This window comes from Bacillus rossius, chromosome 7, assembly GCF_032445375.1.
Source record: "Bacillus rossius redtenbacheri isolate Brsri chromosome 7, Brsri_v3, whole genome shotgun sequence".
Taxonomy (NCBI): domain Eukaryota; kingdom Metazoa; phylum Arthropoda; class Insecta; order Phasmatodea; family Bacillidae; genus Bacillus; species Bacillus rossius.
The window spans coordinates 32,970,616-32,992,931 of record NC_086335.1 but is presented as its reverse complement, the minus strand read 5'-3'; the positions used below and the strand labels follow the sequence as shown (position 1 = coordinate 32,992,931).

The following is a 22,316-nucleotide window of genomic DNA, read 5'->3' as shown; positions in this document are numbered from 1 at the left end:
AATTGGCTTCATCCTTTTGTGGTTTCTTGGCAAGAGAGCTCTAATCGATATTACGGGGATACCAGCAGAGAAGTTGAGAACTCCAGTTGAAGCAGAAGTTATAGTTTCTTAAGTTTTCCTTATTTTGCTGCACCCACAGCTATTCTCAAAATCATTCGTTGGGTAAAGTGTGTAGGTAAAAAAATATACATTGTATACATTGAGGTATGTTTTTTTAACTCTTCATCTTTATAGGCCGTCCATTCTAAAGAGATTAAATACAATTTGAAGTTCTGTTTTTACTTATCGGCTCAAACACACAGTGGGGTTTAAATTTTTATATATTAATTCAAGTCATATAATATACATATATATATATATAAATAGCCTATATATACAAATAGTGCATTTCAAATGTGTAAACGATCCTATTTTTTATTTCAATTGTTTTAATATGTTCTTTATGTAAGACACACTTTGCTAAGGCATTTATCTCTTCTTCCTATGACTTTTTGACAGTTTCACTACCAAATAAAAATTCTTTCAGAACTTTAATTTTCGGTATTGTGAGCGATGCAGCATTTCCAATATTTCTGCACATTTGGCCAACCAGCTTTTCATGAATGAAATTCAAAGAAATTGGCGCTTTTTAAAGAACTCGCGTAGTAGTCCGGGCGATACATATAGCATGCGATTTACAAAATTAAAACAAAAGAAAAAAGGCACGAAAGCAATTCGTTGAGATGTAAGAAAAGGATTTTAAAAATACATCTTAAATAATTAATACAAAAGAACAATTCATTTCATGACTTTGAAAATGTTAAATAGAACCAACAACTATAAAGGTTTTTAAATGTTAAAGACTTTTATTTGAAGTGTTTGATTCACGACAGACGCTTATACGCGGCAACAGAATGCAATGGCAACGCTGTGCAAAAATTCACTTCACCCAATTTAACATGAGTGCTTTTGGCTGCCGCAGGTTTCTCTATCCGCAAAGTTTTGTCCAGCTACTTGTTAGAAGCAGTAATAAATTATTCTTCGGTTCTGTTGTGTTATTCCCCTTTTTTTCCCTAACACCCAAACATATTCTCGTGACGGAACGCCGGGTAACTTTATTCTTGCCGCTCGTGCTAAGTTTATTTTCAACATGATCACACATATGTAAGTGTCGAAGACTCCAGACATCGCTTTTCTTCGCCTCGGGAAGATTGTATCATCTCACATTTAACGACCGACAGTACAGATACATGTTTTTGTGAGATAAATCAGCCGTTGTCAAAAACAGTTCAATGGATGACAGAAGATATGAGCAGTTTCACCATCGTATTTGTTATAATCTAAGATACCAATATTATGATAGTAAAAATAACATTTTCTCTTACCAAAACCTTGTTTTATTGCCTTACAACTATATATATATATGCCTATATAGCCTATATATAATTGGATGTTGGTATGTATGTACGGCGTTGATAAACTCCGACCGCCATGAAAGTTGGCACATCGAAGTGTTTTTATTCATGGTTTTTAAACTATCCATTTTTTTGTAACTCGCCGTTAGTTGGCTATGCAGAGCCTAAACTTCTAAACCGTTCAACCGATCGCCATGGGTAAACAGAAAATCATAGGTCATATAGCCTACATACAAACAGCAATTGTGTGTAATTTCTCTATGTCCAGCACACTGTCATATAGCACTATTCATTTTGCTTTAGCTCGCGGACAGTATATCACCCTATGTTCAGCCGGGCAACACCGGGTACTGCTGCTAGTACTATATATAATTACTATTAATTTGGTACAACAATTTGTCTAAATCCTTGTTTTCAGCCCCAGTCTATGAATCTGATCTAAAACCCGTTATTTTTTGTGGGAACATAAAATTCTTCGGACGCTGATAAGATGAGCGTGTCTTGCATGATAGCTTTATTTTTTAGGGGCTTATAATTATGTGACTTGCTCAGTTGTGGCTTGTTAAATGTAAAAAAAAAGTGCTTAAAATATTCCATTAGAAGTGAGAAAATATTTGTCGTCAGATGATAAAAAAACACATTATTTAGTATTTGACTTATAAAATATAAGTGTAGTGTCACTCCATGTCACTGGGTTGTTGGTCACACACTCGCCTTGGTGATAGCGAGGAGCTGTACGGTATTGGTTTGTTACGCCAAACGTGGAATGCTGATTAACATGTGCCGATTCTTGTGCGTGACCAACATTGGTTTACGGTGTGTGAACTTACCTATACTAATTCACAGACACTGTTTCGTTTAAATTTATAGATGTAAAGTGGCAATTTCATGCATAACTTAACTATTTAAAAGTACTAGTAATTAAAATAAATGAAAAAGTGTAAATGCTCGTTCGTTCAAAACCTTAATTCTCAGAAATTTCTTCACAGATCCTGTATCCGCTCGTGATCATATGTGCAAAAATAATCATAGCATGTGTATTGTGCAAAGTTACAATATCCGCATTTCTTGGTAACTGGTTTCTAAAGGAATGTTTTGTATAAGTACAGATTTTTTTTGACGTGACAACGTCTAATAAATCGATGAACACCGGCTGTACGCACGAAAAAGGATGACTCATTGTCCCGTTACGCACATTATCCTGTTACGTTTTGTCCCGTTACGTTCATTGTACGCTTGCGTCGCATCTATCTCTCTTCCACTCGATTGGAACAACCATCGATTGGACTTTTTCGAGGCACATTAAACTTGAAACACTCCCATTCGTTTCCTACTTTTCCTATCATCGTCCCATCCTTAACAGAATAACACAGATTGGAAGAAGTTAAATAGCAAACATGTATAAAAGTTATCGTTAAAATAATCTGTTCGTTAAAGTAATAAACATATTTGAATTGAGTGCAAATAAAAGTAAATTTATCAATCAAATTGTAGATTTCATTTCACTCCTTTGTATTCATACAAAATAGTGATAATTCAATAAAAATGATTCAATTTTATTCATAAAAGAATTTAATCATTTCATCAATGTTTTGCTATGACGTTGTCACGTTAAACTATCGTCCGTAAACCGACTTTACAGACAACCAATTTTTTTTGTGCAGACGCACGGCCATCCAACACCTCGGCCACGCGGGCAAACACCAACCAGAGAGGTCGTCCCGAAGACAGGTAATGTTCCGCTTGAAGTGCGACACACGTGTGAACAACAGGAACTTTCCACTTTCCACGGCACTTTACAGTCGCGCTGGCCTAACAAGAAGCAACAAGATTGTTTTTGGTTTTTTTTTTTAGGATGGTGGAGGGAGGTGAGCATACATTAACACTTTCGGTTGTTTTTTTTTCCACGCATTTATTATACACTTAGAAATGAAAACAACTTTAAACACGTAAAGAAAACAAAATACCACCTAAGGGAGAAATATCTGGGGTAGATTCTGAAGCGCGGTATTCAAAATTATGCATGCCTGTGAACAAGGTTTTTACAATGGCACTAGAGTCACTTTTGCATCCCCATGCAAAACACATAAAATAGATGTACGCAGGCGTTACTGTTCCGCCATAAAAAAAAACACTATTTAGAAACTTCCCCACAATTATATAAAAGGGAAATATTAATGGTATTTACCATTCAAAGATCACAAAAAAGGTTACGTTAAGTTAGTTAAGATTAAAGACCACGATACAGTTTATCTCTCAAGCGGCAGTAAACAATTTATGAAAACAACTTTATGCGAGCCTTCTACTCTTCCTCAGTGCGATTACTCGCCTTCGGTTTGCTTCGCGTATCCAAGCGAGCCTGTTGTCGGGTCACCAAGGAACAGGCACCGCTCCTAGCCGACTCGTCGGCCGTCGTCCACCTCTGCGGAACGGAGCCCAGCGAGCGAGTGGTGGTTCGTGGCGAGTCCTGGCATGAGAATGCTGTCTCTCAGGGACGCCACTCGCTCCGCGGTGGCGGATGGTAGATCGCGATTGGATCACAACCCGCCGACGTCGCCGGGCCGCTCCAATCGTCCGGGAAGTTCTCCTGGTCTCTGGTCCGGATTCGCAACCACTCGTGCAGCGAGTAGTGACTCGTCGGTCACGGCGCTTCCCAGCGCTCGTCCAGCGAGCGAACTGGTCACGGGACTTGAGACTCAAAACCCATGCTCGAGCCGTGACGTCGATGATGGCACTTAACGTCGACTGCACGTGTTACTCGTGGGACGGGAACTCAAACCAAATGCCCACAGGCACCCCGTCCGTCTGATACGTTTCCTCGTCACGCCGATCAGGGTCGCAACGCCACCCTCGGTGGCACTGGGGCTGGTCTTCGACCGGGTTCGGACGCCGTCGCAAGTCGGCACCCCTCGTGACGTTGACTCCTGGCATGGTAGACTCTTTTCTACTCTGTCCAACACTTCATCCAGACCATCCTCTGTCTCCTGTAAATTCCTACACGTATTGCATGCCAATTTGCATCCCGCATGAATGTGCCCAGGGTTTTCCCTGTGTCTATGCAGGTTTTACCTGGGCCCAACCTATATCTAGTTATAGTCTAGATTTAAGAGTGAGGGGAGTTAGTCATGGCGCCAATCGCTGCCATGGCTGGCCAATCCCCTCCTAGCACATTATGCATGCGACCCTCTCCCTGCATGGCTAATACCAGCATGACTAGGCGTATAGGCTTCGGCCTGAGACGCACCTAGGTCCCTCCCTAACCCGGACCCCTCCAAAATACACTTAGTTTTAGTTAGGTTAGGAAAAAAAATCGTACTGACGAGCAGGCAGTTTGCTTCGCAGCCTTATATACTGGTCTGTGTGTAACGGTCGGAATGAATGTGAATATTCTAACCAAGCCCAGCTTTTAAGTGTAAAGCTCACTGAACTAGGGTCAACTTTATTGCGTCATACCCGCTCCCGCGTCACGTTCAGCGACTTAAAAAAGAGTCGGGTAACTCGCGCGTCGACTCGGGAAGAGACGCAACGGGCGTGCGCACTGTTACACGCTGTTGCCGTCATTACGAAACAACGCCGCTGGTAATGACGGAACTACTTTCTCTCACTTCTGACGAAGATTCTCCTAGCTGGACGGGTACCGATTAGCAGGTTGAATTTCACTACATAACGCTAACACGGTCCGTACCTATTTACAATAATAAAAATTAATGAGTTTTTAAGGAACGCCTTTAAGAAATTTAATGGCGTCAAGCAAATAAAGAAATATATATTTTTAAATAATCTCAAAATTCACAATAAATTACTGATATTTATTACTTTCTATACAAAGATTTAACTTATGAAAATCCTTTGATTCATCATTTACAAAAGAATTGCAAACAAAGATTATTTTAGACGCTTAAAATACAGCACTGTGAAATACTCGCCAATTAAATTTTTAACAGGTTACTGGCCGACAAAGAGTCCGAAACAATATAACAAAAATATCCACGCAACGCAATTAGTTGTACGGGAATAAAAAAAGTATTTTTTAGAGAAATTTTAAGGAAATAAATGAGGTTTACGACACCTGGCGTAGAATTCAGCAATAAATTCCATTAGTGGTGATAAAATTTAGTTACTGATAAATTTTAAGAAGGGGGGGGGGATATTTCTATTCGAATCTACCTCAAAAACTACTGCTTCCTTGGCAAATTATTTCAATAGTCTTGTTTTCAGGCTACTGTCAGAAAATGTTTGAAAATTTGCCATACTCAACGTAGGAGCGTAACAACAAATTATGAATCGTATGAAATCCATCCGTGAAATGAAATGAATTAAATTTATGATAATTGCCAACAGTTTTCTCCCAAGTAATTCACTGCTTAAATAAATAAGCAAAAGAAAATCGCTGAACGCGGTCAATTTAACTTCACGTACTGCTACTACAGCATGTCGGTGACGCGAACTCACAAGATTTTACCCATGCACACAGGCCGCTGCGCGTCGCCAGTATGGCGCAACACGTCACGAGCATGTCGGTGATAAGTTTTGCCCCTACCAAAAATCGCTCAACGCGACTAAAGAAGTTTTCACTTCAAAAAAATTTACTCGATATTTTTTTTCTTTGATATGCGGTGGCGTTAAATTACACTGTACGAACGATACGGGTAAGAAGAAAAATTGGGAGATCCAAACTCACGAGAATATATTCGTGGATTCGACGAGTTGTTTTGATTCGCGCCCCGGGCGATGGTGTCCCGCGCCGTCAAGGCAACGTAGGTGTGTCCCACGCGGCATGGGAGTCCGAGTCTGCTCCCGCTCATTAGCGACTGCAAAGCTCGTCAATGTTCCCGCGGAGTCCGGCGATTACTTCCCGCTAATGACGATCGATAGCATTCGTCGGAGCCTTCCTGGGCGGGCCGCCTGCCCCGGCGGAGACAACGTATAACTCACCCACGCCCGAGTCAGACGCTTGAATATTCCGCGTTATTTTTTTTTTACAGCCGATAGAGTTATATTTAAATCACGGGGTAACGGAAATGAGTACGTAACGGAGTTAGCGTGAGTAACGAACGTGCCGAATATTGCTCGATGAGGCGGGGTTAAAAAGAAAATATTTTGATTACACATGGCAATAGCAGCGCATTATTTCGTAGTTCTTTCCAATACTTTTGTAAACGTTAACATACCTACTTTCGCATATTTCTGACAACAATTTGGCTGGTGACTCTGCGACTTGAACTTACACGAACATGCACATTTCGCAAAGGACTGTTTATACTATCAACACTCAACAGCCAATCAGAGGCTTCTGCAGAAGAGATGGCGTTCTGAACTACGTACTTTAAAAAACCTGTTCAGGTAGAATACGAAATGGCCACGTAGGAAAACATGTTCAGCCTGTGTGAACATGTTTACCAGAAGTAGTTCAGAGTCCCGTGTAAGCGCGCCATTTAACTATGTTGAGCCCACGTGACACCTGAACAGACACGTGAGCGGTGGAATTTGCACACATTAAGTGTAGGAGAATAAAGGAGACAGGATGGTCTGGATGAAGAGCTGGTCAGGGCAGAAAAGAGTCTACCATGCAATGGTTGGGCTCTTGGACGCTTGGGCCGCTTTCGTATTTTTATCCATTTCTGGATTTTGGTAACCAGGGAAAAACTCTGTGCTTTTCTCTCCGACTGCGAAATTGCATGAGCAAGCGGCGAACTCAGGAAATGCTCGGCACTGACCGTCTCGTCAGTGAGACGTACAAGTCCAAGACGGATCTCTGCGGATAACTCGTGAGTGAGATGGCTTAACTTTGTTCGTTAGAGATCCTGCAGGCTCAAAGCGGGTCAATCGAGGCGGAAACGCGATGTTCGAATATGAATGGTTCGAAGTTTCGCTTCTCGACTGAGCTAACAGCGCTGAACATATACCGTGAACGCAAACACATTACGCCACACAAGCTGTTTTGTTAGCAAGCGTTTCTTTCAAACCGGATGTGACGCAAAGCGCCAATACGATAATTCCTTTCACTTGCATTAGATGCGCAAGTTGTTTTACTGAAAGGCACAGAGACAAAGTCAATAAATGCCTGACGGTTGTCGGATAAATGGCGTAGAAGAATGGTGATATATTCCTCGAAGAAAATGACGTGGTGATGAAAGTATTAATAACAAAACGAAACATGTTTTATAGAAAAAAAAACAGTTTTCAGTAACAAAAACTCATTAAGACATGTTTGAACGCCACAACAAAGATATTGAAAGCAAGTTGTTTTTAAAGTGACATGTATACCTCTTATGCAAAAATACTATTATTAAAAAAACTAACATTATTATTGACACACAATGACATATGGGTCTACATAATTAACCGTACAGCCTTTACCAATAGCTTGCAATTTCTTTTTGCAACTATATATATATACATACACCACCACAACCACAACCACCACCACCACCACCACCACCACCTTTGGCGTCTGTCACTGAGGTAGACGGATGGTACGTAATTGAAATGTTTCATCGACACCCTACAGTGGAAAAACTATATGTAACCAGAGATTTCCATCGACACCCTACGGCGGACGCATCCAGTGTGTTTCATTGCCGCCCTACGGCGGATGCATGAAACGTAACCAGAGAGTTCCATAGACACCCTACAATTGACGCACGATATGTAACCAGAGAGTACCGTCGACATCCTACAGTGGACGAATGATACGTGCACAGTGTGTTCCATCGACGCCCTACGGTGGACGTGCGATGCGCAGCCATGACGGCACGGAGATGCAGATACCACGTCGCAGAACCGAGGCGACACAACTCTCGCAGTTGCCACCCCCTCGCGACGAAATCACGGCGGCGGGGGGAGGGGGGGGGGAGTAGGGAGCAGATAGGGGAGGAGCTGACGGCTTCATTTGACATCATAATATCGGAGAGGGGATGCCTATCGCTTCATTGGCATTCCTGGTGCGGCCGACGAGCTATTCAATTATGTGCTACATGCGCCGCTGGCACAAGCAGTCGGTATGCATGGCGCACGCACGGGTGAGGAGACGGAAGGGGGATTCGAGCTGTGACGTGAACAGGAGGAGGGTGGGGGGGGACGAACATACCCGCTCGATAACCCGGCCAACACCCTCCCTCGACCACCCATGGCCAGCCGGCCCGTCGAAACACGCACACTCTTTATCGGCGGGAATTCGCTTTGCATTTCCCAGCCCCGCCCCCTACGGCGGGACATCGGTCGACCATCGCGCGCTCGGGTCTCGCCGTCGACTCCCGTCCGGCGCGGGCGGAGGCCCCTAGCAGCAGTTGCAGAAGAAGCTACTTCAAACCAGGCACTTGTCCGGCAACAGTCCCTCGGGCCGGAAGGCTCGACACTGACTACAACAGGCGGTGCCAGAGTCTTTGTGGACCCACCACATCCCTTTGTTTCTGGTGCTCAACCATGGGTCTGAAGTTCGGTGTAGGTACTAATTGTTTGGGTAAGAATGCAACCAGGGAATCTAGGCGTATCCGAAGGGGAAAAAATAAAATAAAACAAGAAGCAAGGCCCTATAGTTAGAGGGAATTTGTTACCTAAATTACCTATACAATTTTTTTAGTAAATATTTTTACTTTTTTTTCATGAAAGGTGTTTAATTCCGAAAAATTAACTCCCTATTTTTTTTTTTGAGCTCTAAACGCTCTAGATACAAAACAACACACAACGGCCAAGAGTTTTCCGAGTATAAATAAAAACAAAATGTAGGCTAGTCAAGTAGCGCCAACTGCGTCATGGCAACAAGGCACGGCTCGGTAGTAACACAAGCCACGATCTAAACAGGACGCTCTCCCGTGCGTTTAGCACGCACTCACGTCATTGTGTGTCTCTGGAGTCGACGCCGCGCAACTGTGATCCTCACGGTTGTAAGAGTGGAAGAAGAGATGAAAAGGGGGGAGGGATACCCGGGTAATTGGCACTTCAGCCGAAGCTATACAAACACTCCGTCGACTCTGAAGATGACGCACTTCAGCAGTGTTTTTTAAATCACGCCTCGCGCGCAATGAAAAAAAAAAAAGGAGGGGAATAGAGGGGGACAAACAGACGACACGCGAGCGACAGACGACGACTGTTGCTGAAAAGAAGGAAAAAAAAGAGCTAGCGCAACTCTTCCCCGTCGTCGATTAAGTTTATTAACTGCTACAGACAATTTTGCTGTGCATACAATACACCCTGCTGGAACCCCCATTGCACTGCAGTGTAATGCTTTGGCATCAGGGTTGTCCAAGTTAAAATAAACTAAGTTAAGATTAACATTTTCAAAAGTTGAAAGGCGTGTTTTACGAGATTATAAATATACTTATAAAATAATTATACTAACACTAAAAATGCTTGAGTTAAAACCCTGTACATATGAAATTATATAAAAAAAACTATTGGAAATGTCTATGTACATTATTGAGAGCTCATAAATACAGTTTTAAAACTTTTGTTTCTCTGTTTGTTCCAGCATCAATCGAAAACTACTGTACCAGGCGGATTTCGATTTTTTTTATTAGAAAGATTTTTGGCTAACTTAAAAATGAGACTATATATACTTATATCTCAAAAATAATCAAGCATAAGAAAATATACTGGGTATTAATAATAAACATAAAAGATCTACCAAACACAATTTTACCATTTTGCGAAATTCAACCCTTACGAGATGAAAAAAGTAGGAAAATATCAGAATGTAATAAAGAATAATTTCATATCTTGGATACCAATAATAAACACACAAAAACTAAAAACTATATGTTCTGCAATTTTGCGAAATTCAAACCAAATAGTGGGTATGTTTTGGAAACGAAAAATTAACATTTCCGATTCAATAAGTACTAGAAGTGAAAAACTAAGAATAAACTAGCTTCTTAGAGTTACGTATAGCATTTTTTCATTTATTGAATTTCGTCTTTTAAGAGAATGAAAAGCGGGAAATTGTTTATTTATTTTTAAAAAATCGTGTCTCCAAATCTTATTAAATAAGACGTAAATTTTGATAAAATAAATAATAAACTGTAAAATATTTTTTACCTTGCCAGATTCCGTCCTTAAGGGTCATAAAGGTTTTAAGTTTGGTTTATAGAAAAAATTCATATTTCCGACTTTACTATACCTAAGGGTAAAATGAAGAATGAACAACGAGCATAGAGAATTACGAATTGCATTTTTTTTTTTAATTTTCAGTATTTCGACATTTAAGGGGTTGAAAAGGAGTTGGTTTATTTTTACCATAAAAATCTCCTATCACCATAGTAAATAGAGCTTGATGGAAGAAACTCAGCATGAATAATTACGAGAGGTTACTTCTACAATTTTTCATTATTCGACCCCAAAGGCAGTGAAACCTGATTACTTTTTTTATAATAATAAATCATTTATCCAAACACATTAAGATGGAGGTAATAACTGAGCAAGAATAACGTATGTAATATGATTTAATAGCAATTATTTTTTACCTTTAGCAAATTTTCTATATTAGACGGCAAAAGGGGTGATAAGGTGATATTTTTTCTGTTATAAAAGTCGTACCTCTGAAGCTAATCAAGGGGGATGTAAGTTTTGCGGTATGATTTATAACCATGCATAATCTACACTCATTTTTACTACTTGCAGTAGTTATACTTCTTAATAGGTGAAATATTGTAAATATGGTTTTAACATTAAGAAATAATGTTTTATGATTTAATCAAACTTAATCTAAGAGGTTGGCATAACTAAGAATCAACTAGTACGTTCGATAATAAATTTGATGTCTGTACTGTAAATTGCAAATAAAGATGCGATTGTATAAAAAAATCTAAAATAATGAAGGTATTTATAATCAGATGAAATAATGTAATTAATCCATGCATAGCTTTAACCATAATAAATAAAAGTGTTTAGTGTAACTATAGCATAAACTTTATTCAAATTAATTAGGCATGTGTTTAACAATATTTTTAAAATGTCCGAGTCATGAAATGAAAAAGAGGTAAGTGTGATTTCATCAAGGTAAAATATATCATTGAACACACTATAACATAAGTTATAAAATCATATACTTAATCTGTACTAAAAATTAAAAATGGCCTACGCATAGCCACTTTAAAAAATATAATTCTTGGACGTTTATGTTATAAGTTGAATCTTTTATGCGACTGACCATTTAATGAGTCTATTTCTTCATTAAAAATGTTAGGAATAAATCACAACTTTTTTCTTTCAATGTTTAGATATCAGCAATAACCTGACATTACACGAGCGAAATCACGCGTTATTATGTTATACGCTAGTCTTAACATGTATGTGACTTCATTATTGAACAATCATGTCAGGTCATTTTGATAAGACTTTTTGGCTGTGTGTCCAACCTTAGTTCACTTTAGATCTCTCCTTGTGCATAGTAGGAATGTAGCGATTAAAAAAAGAACAAGTTTGCCGGCGGATGACGTTAGTCACAGAAATATCATAGAAACCGGTACACCGACCATAGATAACCCTTAGCATTAATACTGGGATATAAATTTCTGCGTTAAAAGAAATAACGTTCTACGTAATGCGGACTTGTTCAAGGCTATTAAACTGTGAAGAGAATTTCTACAAAAAATCAGTTCATCAAAGCTGTTAAGAAATCAATAAAATTTTCTCTCGCATTAAAGAACACATCCTGCTAATAAATTTGATAATTTTTGAGGCCTAAAAGCAATGAAACGTTAAGAAAGCAGAACCATAAATGATTAAACTTTGTAATTACGTGTTTTTGCTCATGACTCATATTGGATTATAAAAACAACCACATATAATGGTTTGGCTATAGTTGAATTAAATGAGTTTTTATTCAATGATATTAAGTACCACTAGGTAGAAATTGTATATCAACCCCAGCATGAACTGAGGCATGTAATCATGTTTACAATTTAAAATTAACCGTCTGTATGTGTGGCATGTCTTAAAACTCTTTTCTATTAATATATCACTAAAATATCAAAAAAATTAGTTTCTAAACACCTAATAAGACTCAGGTCTCCTGAAATTAAGATAGGTTTATGAATGGTATCATAAAAGTAAAAGTTTTAACGACAAAGGCTTCATATAAACTGTTAATTTTAAACTGTAAATTACTTGATTTCATGCCCCAGTTCATGCCATGGTGCCTATGGTTAAGACATCATTTATTAGAGTCTTCCAATAATTGTATTATTTCAATACAAACCATAGTTAAAAAATTTTAAATGCGAAAATAGTCTCTCTCCCCCTACCTTCCTCCCTCCCTCTCATCCTCGATCTTTCACTCATCCTCCCTCCCTCCCTTTCACTCATCCTCCCTCCCTCCCTTTCACTCATCCTCCCTCCCTCCCTTTCACTCATCCTCCCTCCCTCCCTTTCAATCATCCTCCCTCCCTCCCTCCCTTTCACTCATCCTCCCTCCCACCCTTTCACTCATTCTCCCTCCCTCCATTTCACTCATCCTCCCTCCCTCCCTCCCTTTCACTCATCCTCCCTCCCTCCCTCCCTTTCACTCATCCTCCCTCCCTCCCTTTCACACATCCTCCCTCCCTACATACCTCCCTTTCTCACATCCTCCCTCCCTACCTCCCTTTCTCTCATCCTCTCTCGTCCTCCCTCCCTCTCTTTCTCTCGTCCTCCCACCCTCTCTTTCTCTCGTCCTCCCACCCTCTCTTTCTCTCGTCCTCCCTCTCTCTCATACTTCCTCTGATCTCGTCCTACCCTCTCTCGTTCTTTCTCTCACACTCGTCCTCCCTCCCTCTCTCTCTCTCTTCTCACTCAGCCGAAAAGTAATAAAAGCGATCTTGTTGACGGATAGACAAAACCGCACAGAGATCACATCGCCGCAAAGCGAGCAGGACCGAGCAGCGGAGCGCTATCTCGGCGGAGACCGAGAAAGAGAGAGACAGGGACACAACTTGGGTGTTGTTGTGGCGGGGTGAGGGGCAGGTTTGTAGGGAGCCTCGCTGCCACACGGACGCACGGAGGCGGTCGTGCAATAAGTCAGGTGCATAATAAGCATTAGGGGACGCGCCAGAGCCTTCAACCCCAAACCGGATTATAAAACCATAACTCGGGGCTAATTTACGACTAATTACGTGCATCGTAGCTTTCTCGGTGCCTTGCCTACCCCCTCTTCGGCCACTTCCTAACGACCCCCTGGCTCGGCGCGCCGCACATTGTTGCCTCTTCGGGTCGTCGCTCGTCGGGCAGCTTCGGGTCCTTCCGCCGAGCGAGGGACAACCAACCACATATGGAGCGGTGGGGGGAAATGGTTGAGGAGTATATGAGTGACATTTATCATTTTTTTTTTAAGAAAAATTTCCATTTGCTTGATATGCACTACAGAGCTGTGAAAAATGTGTTAATGTATACATTTGTTTAAAAATGAAGCTAGTTTCTAGAAAAAAATAACGTAAAAATGTTTTTTTTCAAAACCAATCCATTTTGACTCACCTGTCCACGAATTTTAATTTTTTTTCTTTATAATAGTGGGGAAATTTGGCGGTGAACGGTTTTACTTATATATTGTTACTTTAAAAAACCAGCGAAATTTTTTTTAATATATTAAAAGGTGGGCGGCGTATCTCGAGCAGTCTGGCTGTTAGAAATTACTGTAAATTCGCAGAATTTTCAAACAAGGAACTAACTTCTTCGTAATTTCAAGTAATCGAACCTTCTTTGAAACTATACGACGTATTTTGATTTCAGAGTTGTGCTTTTTCGTTCTAAACAAATATAAACAAGAAGACAAAAGAAGATTGAACGTAAAATTTTTTTTAAAAGGTTTGTTAATATACCAAGAATATTTTTTTGGATTCATGTTAAAAGAAAGTGATCTCAGTGTCCGTAAACTTACGAAGATCCCTGGATAATTTGTAACAAGCTTTCTCCGTAAATAGAAAGTGAATTTTTTTTAACAGCGTGCAGTGTTTTAACTTTCAGCTAGTCTCAAAATCATTTCGCGAAAAAAAAAAAAAAACATGCCCCTGACCTATTGTGTGTCGAAACGAAGCGAACAGCGACCGCGCGCTGCGGATAGACAGTCCCGTGGCTTACGCCCTCGCATCACAATACAAACGAGATCCGAACAGGCACGCAGATTCGGTTTCACCGTGAACAGATACCCCCAGGGGGGACAGATACAGCTAGGGGCTCAACAGACGCAGGAACATCCAGAACCCCGGAGAGAGGGGGTAAAAAAAAACAAAGCTCCCTCCTCATATTTAAATAATACTGTATAATGCGCTCCGCATGTGTTCCACTGTGTCTGACGTCCCTCTCACAAGAACGACAGCTCGCGGGTAACCACATCGGCAACACTGTGTACGATGGTCCACTGTCGTGCGAGAAATTCGACCGACGATTTTCGGGATAGTTTCCGACTTAGCTCGGTTGTTTTTTGCGGGGAAACATCATACACGAGCCGTTACACGAAATATCCTTAACCTTAACCATTGATTTGAAAAAGTAAAGAAATGTTTAATATTAAACTTATTTTAAAACTTTTACTGACTGAATAGTAAAGAAGAATTCAGAGGAAATTTGTACTGAAGATAACGAATTTCATTAGATAGACAGTAGAAATATAAATATGTCTAGTTCTACTGGATAGACTGTACGCACCAATTACTACACTGATTGGAATCGCAGTATAAGTTAAAGAAATGTTTAAATATGCCTTATATTTGTGTTGTTACAACAAGACTATCTCGGCCTTTTGAGACTCGGTCTCATATGCCTTGTGATAACACGCATTTATTAGCTTCACTTGTAATTATGTAATCAAATCTTGGAATTATATTTTAACCTATTTCTAATTTCATGACTGTAGAGAGATTGAGGGAGTCATAGGGGCAAAGAACCACTACTTTCTAGCTATGGACAATAACCATACTTTTTGTGTATAAATGAGGCCGGGAAATGGTGGGAAATTTGTCCAACCTTGGGATAGGGGTAAAAAACACAAAATTTCGAAAAAATTCAAAAAATTGATTTTCTTTCGATTTGGAGTGTTTCCGAATCATTCGGCGATCTCAATCACCACTACTTCCTTCCCCTTTTGGTTAAGTAATTTGCCTCCGATTTTTTTTAAAGTCGGGAAAATTTAAGTACGTTGATTTTAACGTGCTCCCGAGGCCTTCGAGCACCCACGGACCCCTCTTGGGGGGGGGGGGGGGAAGGGGGCGAGAGGGTCAATTGCCACAGAAATTTTCGGGAATCTTTCGAGTAATTGAAAAAAAAATTCAAAATGAAATAAAAAGTAAAGAATAAAATCTCATTAAAAAAGCTTTTACAATTTTTTTTGTATGAACTGAATAATAAAAAATATATATTTTAAATTAAAGTAATTTGTCCAACAGCGATAGAATGAACTACAGCGTAATATTTTTAATAAGAATCTAGTAACAAACAAAACAATCAATTTTAATGAAAAAAGCGTAGGTACTGTGCTTGAGATCAGTTGTCATAAATTTTATATTCTTAATGGCTATTATGAAAATGAAAGAAGAGAGCAACCCACGCTTGAGTTGTCTTAAAATTAATATCACTAATGACTATTCGTTAGCATAGTTATTATGAAAATGAAAGAGAAAACCACACTCTTTGTTTCAATTAAATTATATTGTTATGTTTCTTACCTGATTCTATTTTTAATATTATTAAATATATTATGTTATACCGAGTTGTTCATTTTATCGCTGTTGAACAAATTACTTAGAATTAATTATATTTACCTTTTAGTGAAAAAAACAATAAATAATTTATTTTTATTTTTAAAAATATAATTTAGTTTTTAATAATGACCGTGTTACGTTTTTTGAATGATTCTCGCAATGGGGAAATTTCTTAAAATTAATTTGCTATACTCCATAGCTAGTTCACACTGGTTGTCTTATAGTTCATGGATCCCCGAGCTGTCTAGGCATGTCACATATTCGATATCAGCTGATACTGGCTTGTTCATCATCTTCGTAGTTCATTCCTTAGCAATGAATTCATATCCATAAAATTATTTCAAATACGTGGACTTGTTGCTTTGCTACGGTTCCAGAGTAGGCACAAATACACTACTTATAAAGCCAAGGACATTTGAAAGATTTCAAGTGCCAAAATTGTGTTCTCGAGGTTCAGTAAATTAAAGAAAAAAATGTGAAAATAATAAGTTAAAGCACAAACATATGTCCAAATACTATCAGCCAGTATTTTTTTTTCAAGACGAGATTGACCTTATAAAACAGATGTGAATACACCGATTTGTGAACACACATCGATATCTCGTCTGATTTCTTACTACAGAGACGTGCCTCAAGACAGAAACTTAGATTGGATATAGTATTTATTAACCGTACAGGACCAAAATTCACTTTATAAAACAAAAAAAAAGGACAAATTTTAAAAAAACCAAGCCCGGTAAGAGATTTTCCAAGGAGAAATTTAAAATTCAAGGTTGCAATTCCCTCTTTGAAAGGATTCAAGGACACGGGGTTAGCGAACATCAAGTGGGGAATGATACATTCATCTCGCCAAGCGGGATGCTGGCTTGCTCGCGGAACTGCAGCGCTGGGTGGGGGGGGGGGAAGGGGGGGGAAGGGGGGGAAGGGGGGGAAGGGGGGAAGGGGGGGAAGGGGTGGGAAGGGGACTGGGAAGGGGGGGGGGGGTTGTCGGTCCGGCCTTGGCGGCCGAAGCCACCTGGTAATCTGCCTCCGAGCGGTGTCTGACGGCTGTGACCGCCGTAGCGGAGGTCGGACCGGAGACGTCTCGTACGGGGCTCGCAGCTCGCGATCACAAACAAAGACATCAGCCCTCGATGTGCGGCATTCGGCGAACCCACGTGCAGCAACACCAACCCGCGCGTACCGAATTACTGAACATTAGGGTACGTACCGAACGTATCGGTGTGCTAAACCAAACCTTTATGATGACAAAAAAAAAACTTTGTTTGGTAAACTAAAATGTTCGAAGTAAAAAAGTAGGTATCTCAAGTATTAAAGCACATAAGAAAGACAAAGATTACGTAATACTTTAAAAATGTCCTAAATGTGTTACCTATTTTAATGAAAGCAACATTTTAAAATTAATTGATAAGAAATATGTATGACTTATTTCTCCCACTTAAGTCACGAAGCTCTGTAATGCGCTGTAAAGCAAAATTTGCATCTTCTTGAAGCTTTAGTTTGATAAAATACGCAAATGTCTCTTAGGATTTTTTTTAAAAATTGATTAACAAAGATTTTTTTTAGAGTTTATTTATAGGACAACTATAAATTCCATCTTTAACATGAAATGGCGGAGAAATGAAGGTAAGGATGCGATGCAAGTCTTCCGTTGTGTGCTTTATGTGCCGGGCGTTTTATGAACGAAAAAAAAAATTACAATTTAAGAACGAAACATGGAAACAGAGCTTATCACGAGCCCTCAGCTTATCCTTAAGTTGTTTCAGCAAACAGACCCCACTCTGGTATGTTCGAGCGGTTTTTAAATCACGTGTATTCTCGTGGGGCTGTGCACACAGTGGTGTGCGCACAGGGTCCGCTCGAAGGACGAACCAAGCGAAGTGCGTCCGCGCAGAAGAGGGGGAGGGTGTCGGAGCCCGCGGGAACGACCACGGCTGTGTTCCGAAATAGGTCGCGGTCGCACTCACACTCGGTGACTGCTCCTTACTGCTAGGGACAACACTATACGGTGGATTGCGGTAAAACTGAAATATCACCGAAACACAATGATGTATCGCAATTCACCTACGATCATGAAATCATTCAGCATTTTTTTTTTGGCAAAACTCAACTTGAAATCACTTATATTTAAATGTTAATATATTAAATTCATTTCACATAATTATGTGAAGTTTTCAATTTTTATTTTCTTTCGCTTTTGACGAGCAGTTGCATTATAAAGTTTAAAAAATTCGCTCTGCAAATCGAATGATTTGATACAGTCGACGTAGCTGCTACGGCAACGAATTCTAGCGGCGGGTGCGGAAACTAAGTGTGATTCGCGTCAAGAAATGTAGTTGAAAACAGTTGCGTGTATTCATCAAGCTCGGCACTGTTTTTTTAAAAAATTCTACTTTAAATCTCGTGTCTGACTTTTGTATTGTAAGTACATTAACAACGTGAAAACACGTGGATTTGCTCGTTACTGAGGTACTGGCGAGAACTGAAAGACTAGCTCAGATTTTTAAAGGTTGATTTCAGTTTTATAGCGTTTTTGTTTGTGCTATATAAGAACTGAACACAACCGTGTAACAGCTTACTGGTTTTCAATGTCATTACTGTATAGATACTTCACTTTGGAATTCCTATTAATATATATATACCTATATATATGAGCGTTTGATTATCCAAAAAAAAATCGCTAATCCGATACGGGTGTGGAAAAAAATTTTTTTTTTCAATACAATTGTTTAAACAGATGCCCTTAATTTTTTTCCCCCGCAGAGATGGAATGTTTGGAGGCTGATGGACCGATTAGCACCATAGACCGATTCATTTAAAGACAACGACTCCCAGCGCCACCTGGGATTATCTGATCTCGGCAACGTGATTGCCACCAACGCATTTAGGGCCGGATCACAGTTATACTACCCCCCTTCACCCCCACCACCTCTCCGCAAATACCAGGCAGTACCCTGCTCGCAGGTCACCACGATACCGCCGGGCACGGTATCTAATAAAAAATGTATCGATACTGTAACTCACGAGTAGTTTCCACTAGTTAAATTATGGTAGGGAAAAGTATCAATACGTTCTGGCATCGATCGATACTTTTTTTTGGATACTAAGTTTTTTTTTCACTTTTGACTCATTCATAACATAACCCGTTCTTTTGAGATCTGGAATCAGAGGAAAAAAAAGTAGGTACATAAATCGCTACGCTGAATCAAAAAATTTTAATGCGAGCGTAAATATTTTCGCTTTTTACATTCGCTCACTAAATTGTTGTAAATGTATAAAAAGGCAATGTACCTTTATGTAAATTACCCGCATAGACAGATGTTAAAGGTCAAACTAATACTAAAATACATAAAAAAAGACAATTTTTATATACGATTATATAGTATTATTCGATACCTGCGAATAGTGACTTTACGCGTAACAGCACCGACACCAAAAAAATATCGGCATTTAAAGAAAACTACAACACGAAACAATAAATGTATATCCGCAAATAAATGGAACTATTTCAAAAAGCACTGTCATGGAAAAGAAACTACCGGATACCTAACAGCATGGATATTCTCTGCCGTGTCCCCACGTGTCGCGCTTCAAACAACAGCGCATCAACCGCGGCCGGCAGATAAGGCGCGGCGCGCGCGCGCGTGTGATACGGGCCAGTATCAATCATCGGTGTACTCGCGCGCGTGCCGCTAATCGGTCCCGCAAGCAGTCACGCCCGCCGCGCCGATTCTGCGTGAAAACGGTCGAATCGCGATCGTTTCCCCTTCCCCCCACCGCAGACACAGCTGGATGCAACACACGGGTCGTTCGAGGAACTCAGCCGGGAATATTTCGGGAGGTGGATCCATTACGGACATTGAAGGGTAGGCGGAAAAAAAAATCTGTTACGACATAAACAATTATAAGTAACAATGATTGTATTTGCAAAATGTTTTAGTCAGACACTTTCATAAAAAATTTATTATGATCTGCACTTCTTGACTTCTAGACACAGAAAACGTTCTGTTTGCTATGGTTGTCACTAACACCAGATTTCAGTAACCAAACTTCCAACCTTTTTCTTCCATTATCCCACGATATGCAAGCAACATACTGCCCTAGTTCACAATATAAGTTTCATAAATGTATTTGTACAAAATACCAAGAGAAAAAATTGGAATCGACTTTACTAACCGGGTTTAACGATATTACAAGTCTTTATGTTTTATAACAATTTAAGGAAGGTGATGGCATACTCGTATTGCATGCCTGTGTCCAATTTTAAGTGTACTTCGATGCCGTCTTAGTGTGAACTAACGAATACAAACGCTCCTCTTGTTACGACGTGTTAGGATGCACCGTTTAAGGGCACAAATGCAAAACGTTTCGGCGGCAATGACACAATGCCTGGAAAGTAGGCCTTACTTTATGTATGCAGACGTAACTACACACTTCGTTTGGTCATTATTTGCGATAAAACGGCACCGAATACTCATAACATCGGAAGAGAGAAATTCTATATGCATTAAAATGATGACTGACATTTACATCAGGGGGTACGGGTATTATTGATGTTTTTTAAACGGGGTGAACGATTCCTTGGTATTAAACACTTTTCTCAGAATTGTAGTTTTATTTCAAATAGTTAAAAAAATCTTACAATTATATAATTTATAAATCAGATTTTCAAGGTAAATTAGACTGTAAGTGTTACCGCCAATTATTTCAATAAAATAATATTACTACAGCGACAAAATTCGCGGTGGTTGTAAAACTTTGTTCAATTAAACATAAACTAGATTCTCAGTGTTCTATCTGAAATACTTTATTATTTACAATATATAAAAATGTTAGCACTTAACTTCAAAGACGTATTAAAATCCACAGGAAGCACATTAGACCATAATTCGTACTGAAGTTTTCAACTTATTTTGTCGTGATGAAACTGCAGCCGAAGTTTCGTAGGTCTTCTCAAGACTGATCTTGAATAGATCTAACATTTTACTGCGTACGTGCGCAGGCCTTTACTTCAGGATGTTTTATTTAGTAAAACATAGCTTTATTACAGTTTAAAATTATACTGAGGAGCAAAGTAGCACGTGTTAGGCATGTCGCTTTTAACGCAAGCGCGTGACTGGTCGGTAACTTGCGCATTGTGTAAAGAAACAAATACAGTATTGTATGTGATATGGGGGCATTTATCTTTAATATTTAAAAATCAAGCTTAAAATTATAGATTCTCCGCTTTAAGTACCACGGAGGCACGTTTACCGACGAGAAGACTGCTCGCCAGTCCGGTGCCTGGTGCGTAGAGGCGAAGAGGCGTGTGATGCGCGAGCTGGTTTCGCCCTTAGCGCCCACGCGCGCCATCGGTGACGGAACTGCTACCTCGGAGAACATCAGAGGCCAGGCAAGCTTGCTGCTCGCGCGTCGCTCACTCTCTCTCCAGGAAGAGTCACGCGCACCAACACCACAAAAAAAACAATTGAAAGAAAAACACCAACGTACCTGCCACAGGCGACAGCTTCCTCATGACGCACCATCGCGACTTCCACTACAAAAACAACCAAGTTCCATGTCAGTGCACAAGTTCCACTTCACGCTACTGATGAGAAGGTTTCAGTTAAGGTTATGAAATACCTGTTACTGCTTGTATGCATGAATGTGCTGAGAGAGAGGATAAGAAAAGGTTTGCATTGCTCATGAATGACGAGAATGTAAAAAAACAATAACACAACGACTAGACAGGATTTGGCGGGGTTTGTTGTGCTGGCTAGATATTTTCACTGAGACATTAATGTAAATAAAAATTGCAAACAGTTTTTCATAAAATAAGGGCCTCGAACCCCAAAAATAAACAAATTAGAAAAATTAGCTTAAAAATTATTTAAATCAAATTAGAAAAACTTATATAAAAACCAAATCTTAGAAGAAAGAAATATATATCAATGATTTTCTTTTACAACTGCATAATATAATATTAAAATAAGTTAACATTAGCTGAAATTTGTAATGTATTTTTCGTTCTAAGATTTCTATACCATAAAGTTTTTCTTATGCGATTTTAATAGGGTTAGGTACAGCTTTTTTTGTTAATTTGTTTTGTTTTCAAGCCCTCATTTTATGGAAAACTGTTTGAATTTTTTTTTCAACTATACACTTTGTCTATTTAAGTATGTTCATGTCTCTGCAATGATAACATTCAGTTGGCAACACAAACCTCATCGAGTTCTGTTAAGTCATTCAGACTCTATTATTGTTTATATATTCT

At 39.5% G+C, this 22,316-nt stretch overlaps 1 protein-coding gene across 1 annotated transcript in view; it reads right to left on the bottom strand.

Annotated features, from left to right (window-relative positions):
• Positions 1-22,316, bottom strand: part of LOC134533789 (uncharacterized) — a 635,803-nt gene that overhangs the window by 599,814 nt on the left and 13,673 nt on the right. The window contains exon 2 of the mRNA XM_063371447.1: positions 21,554-21,599. Within this exon, the coding sequence (XP_063227517.1) occupies positions 21,554-21,599 (46 nt within the window). The remainder of the gene's footprint in view (positions 1-21,553; positions 21,600-22,316) is intronic.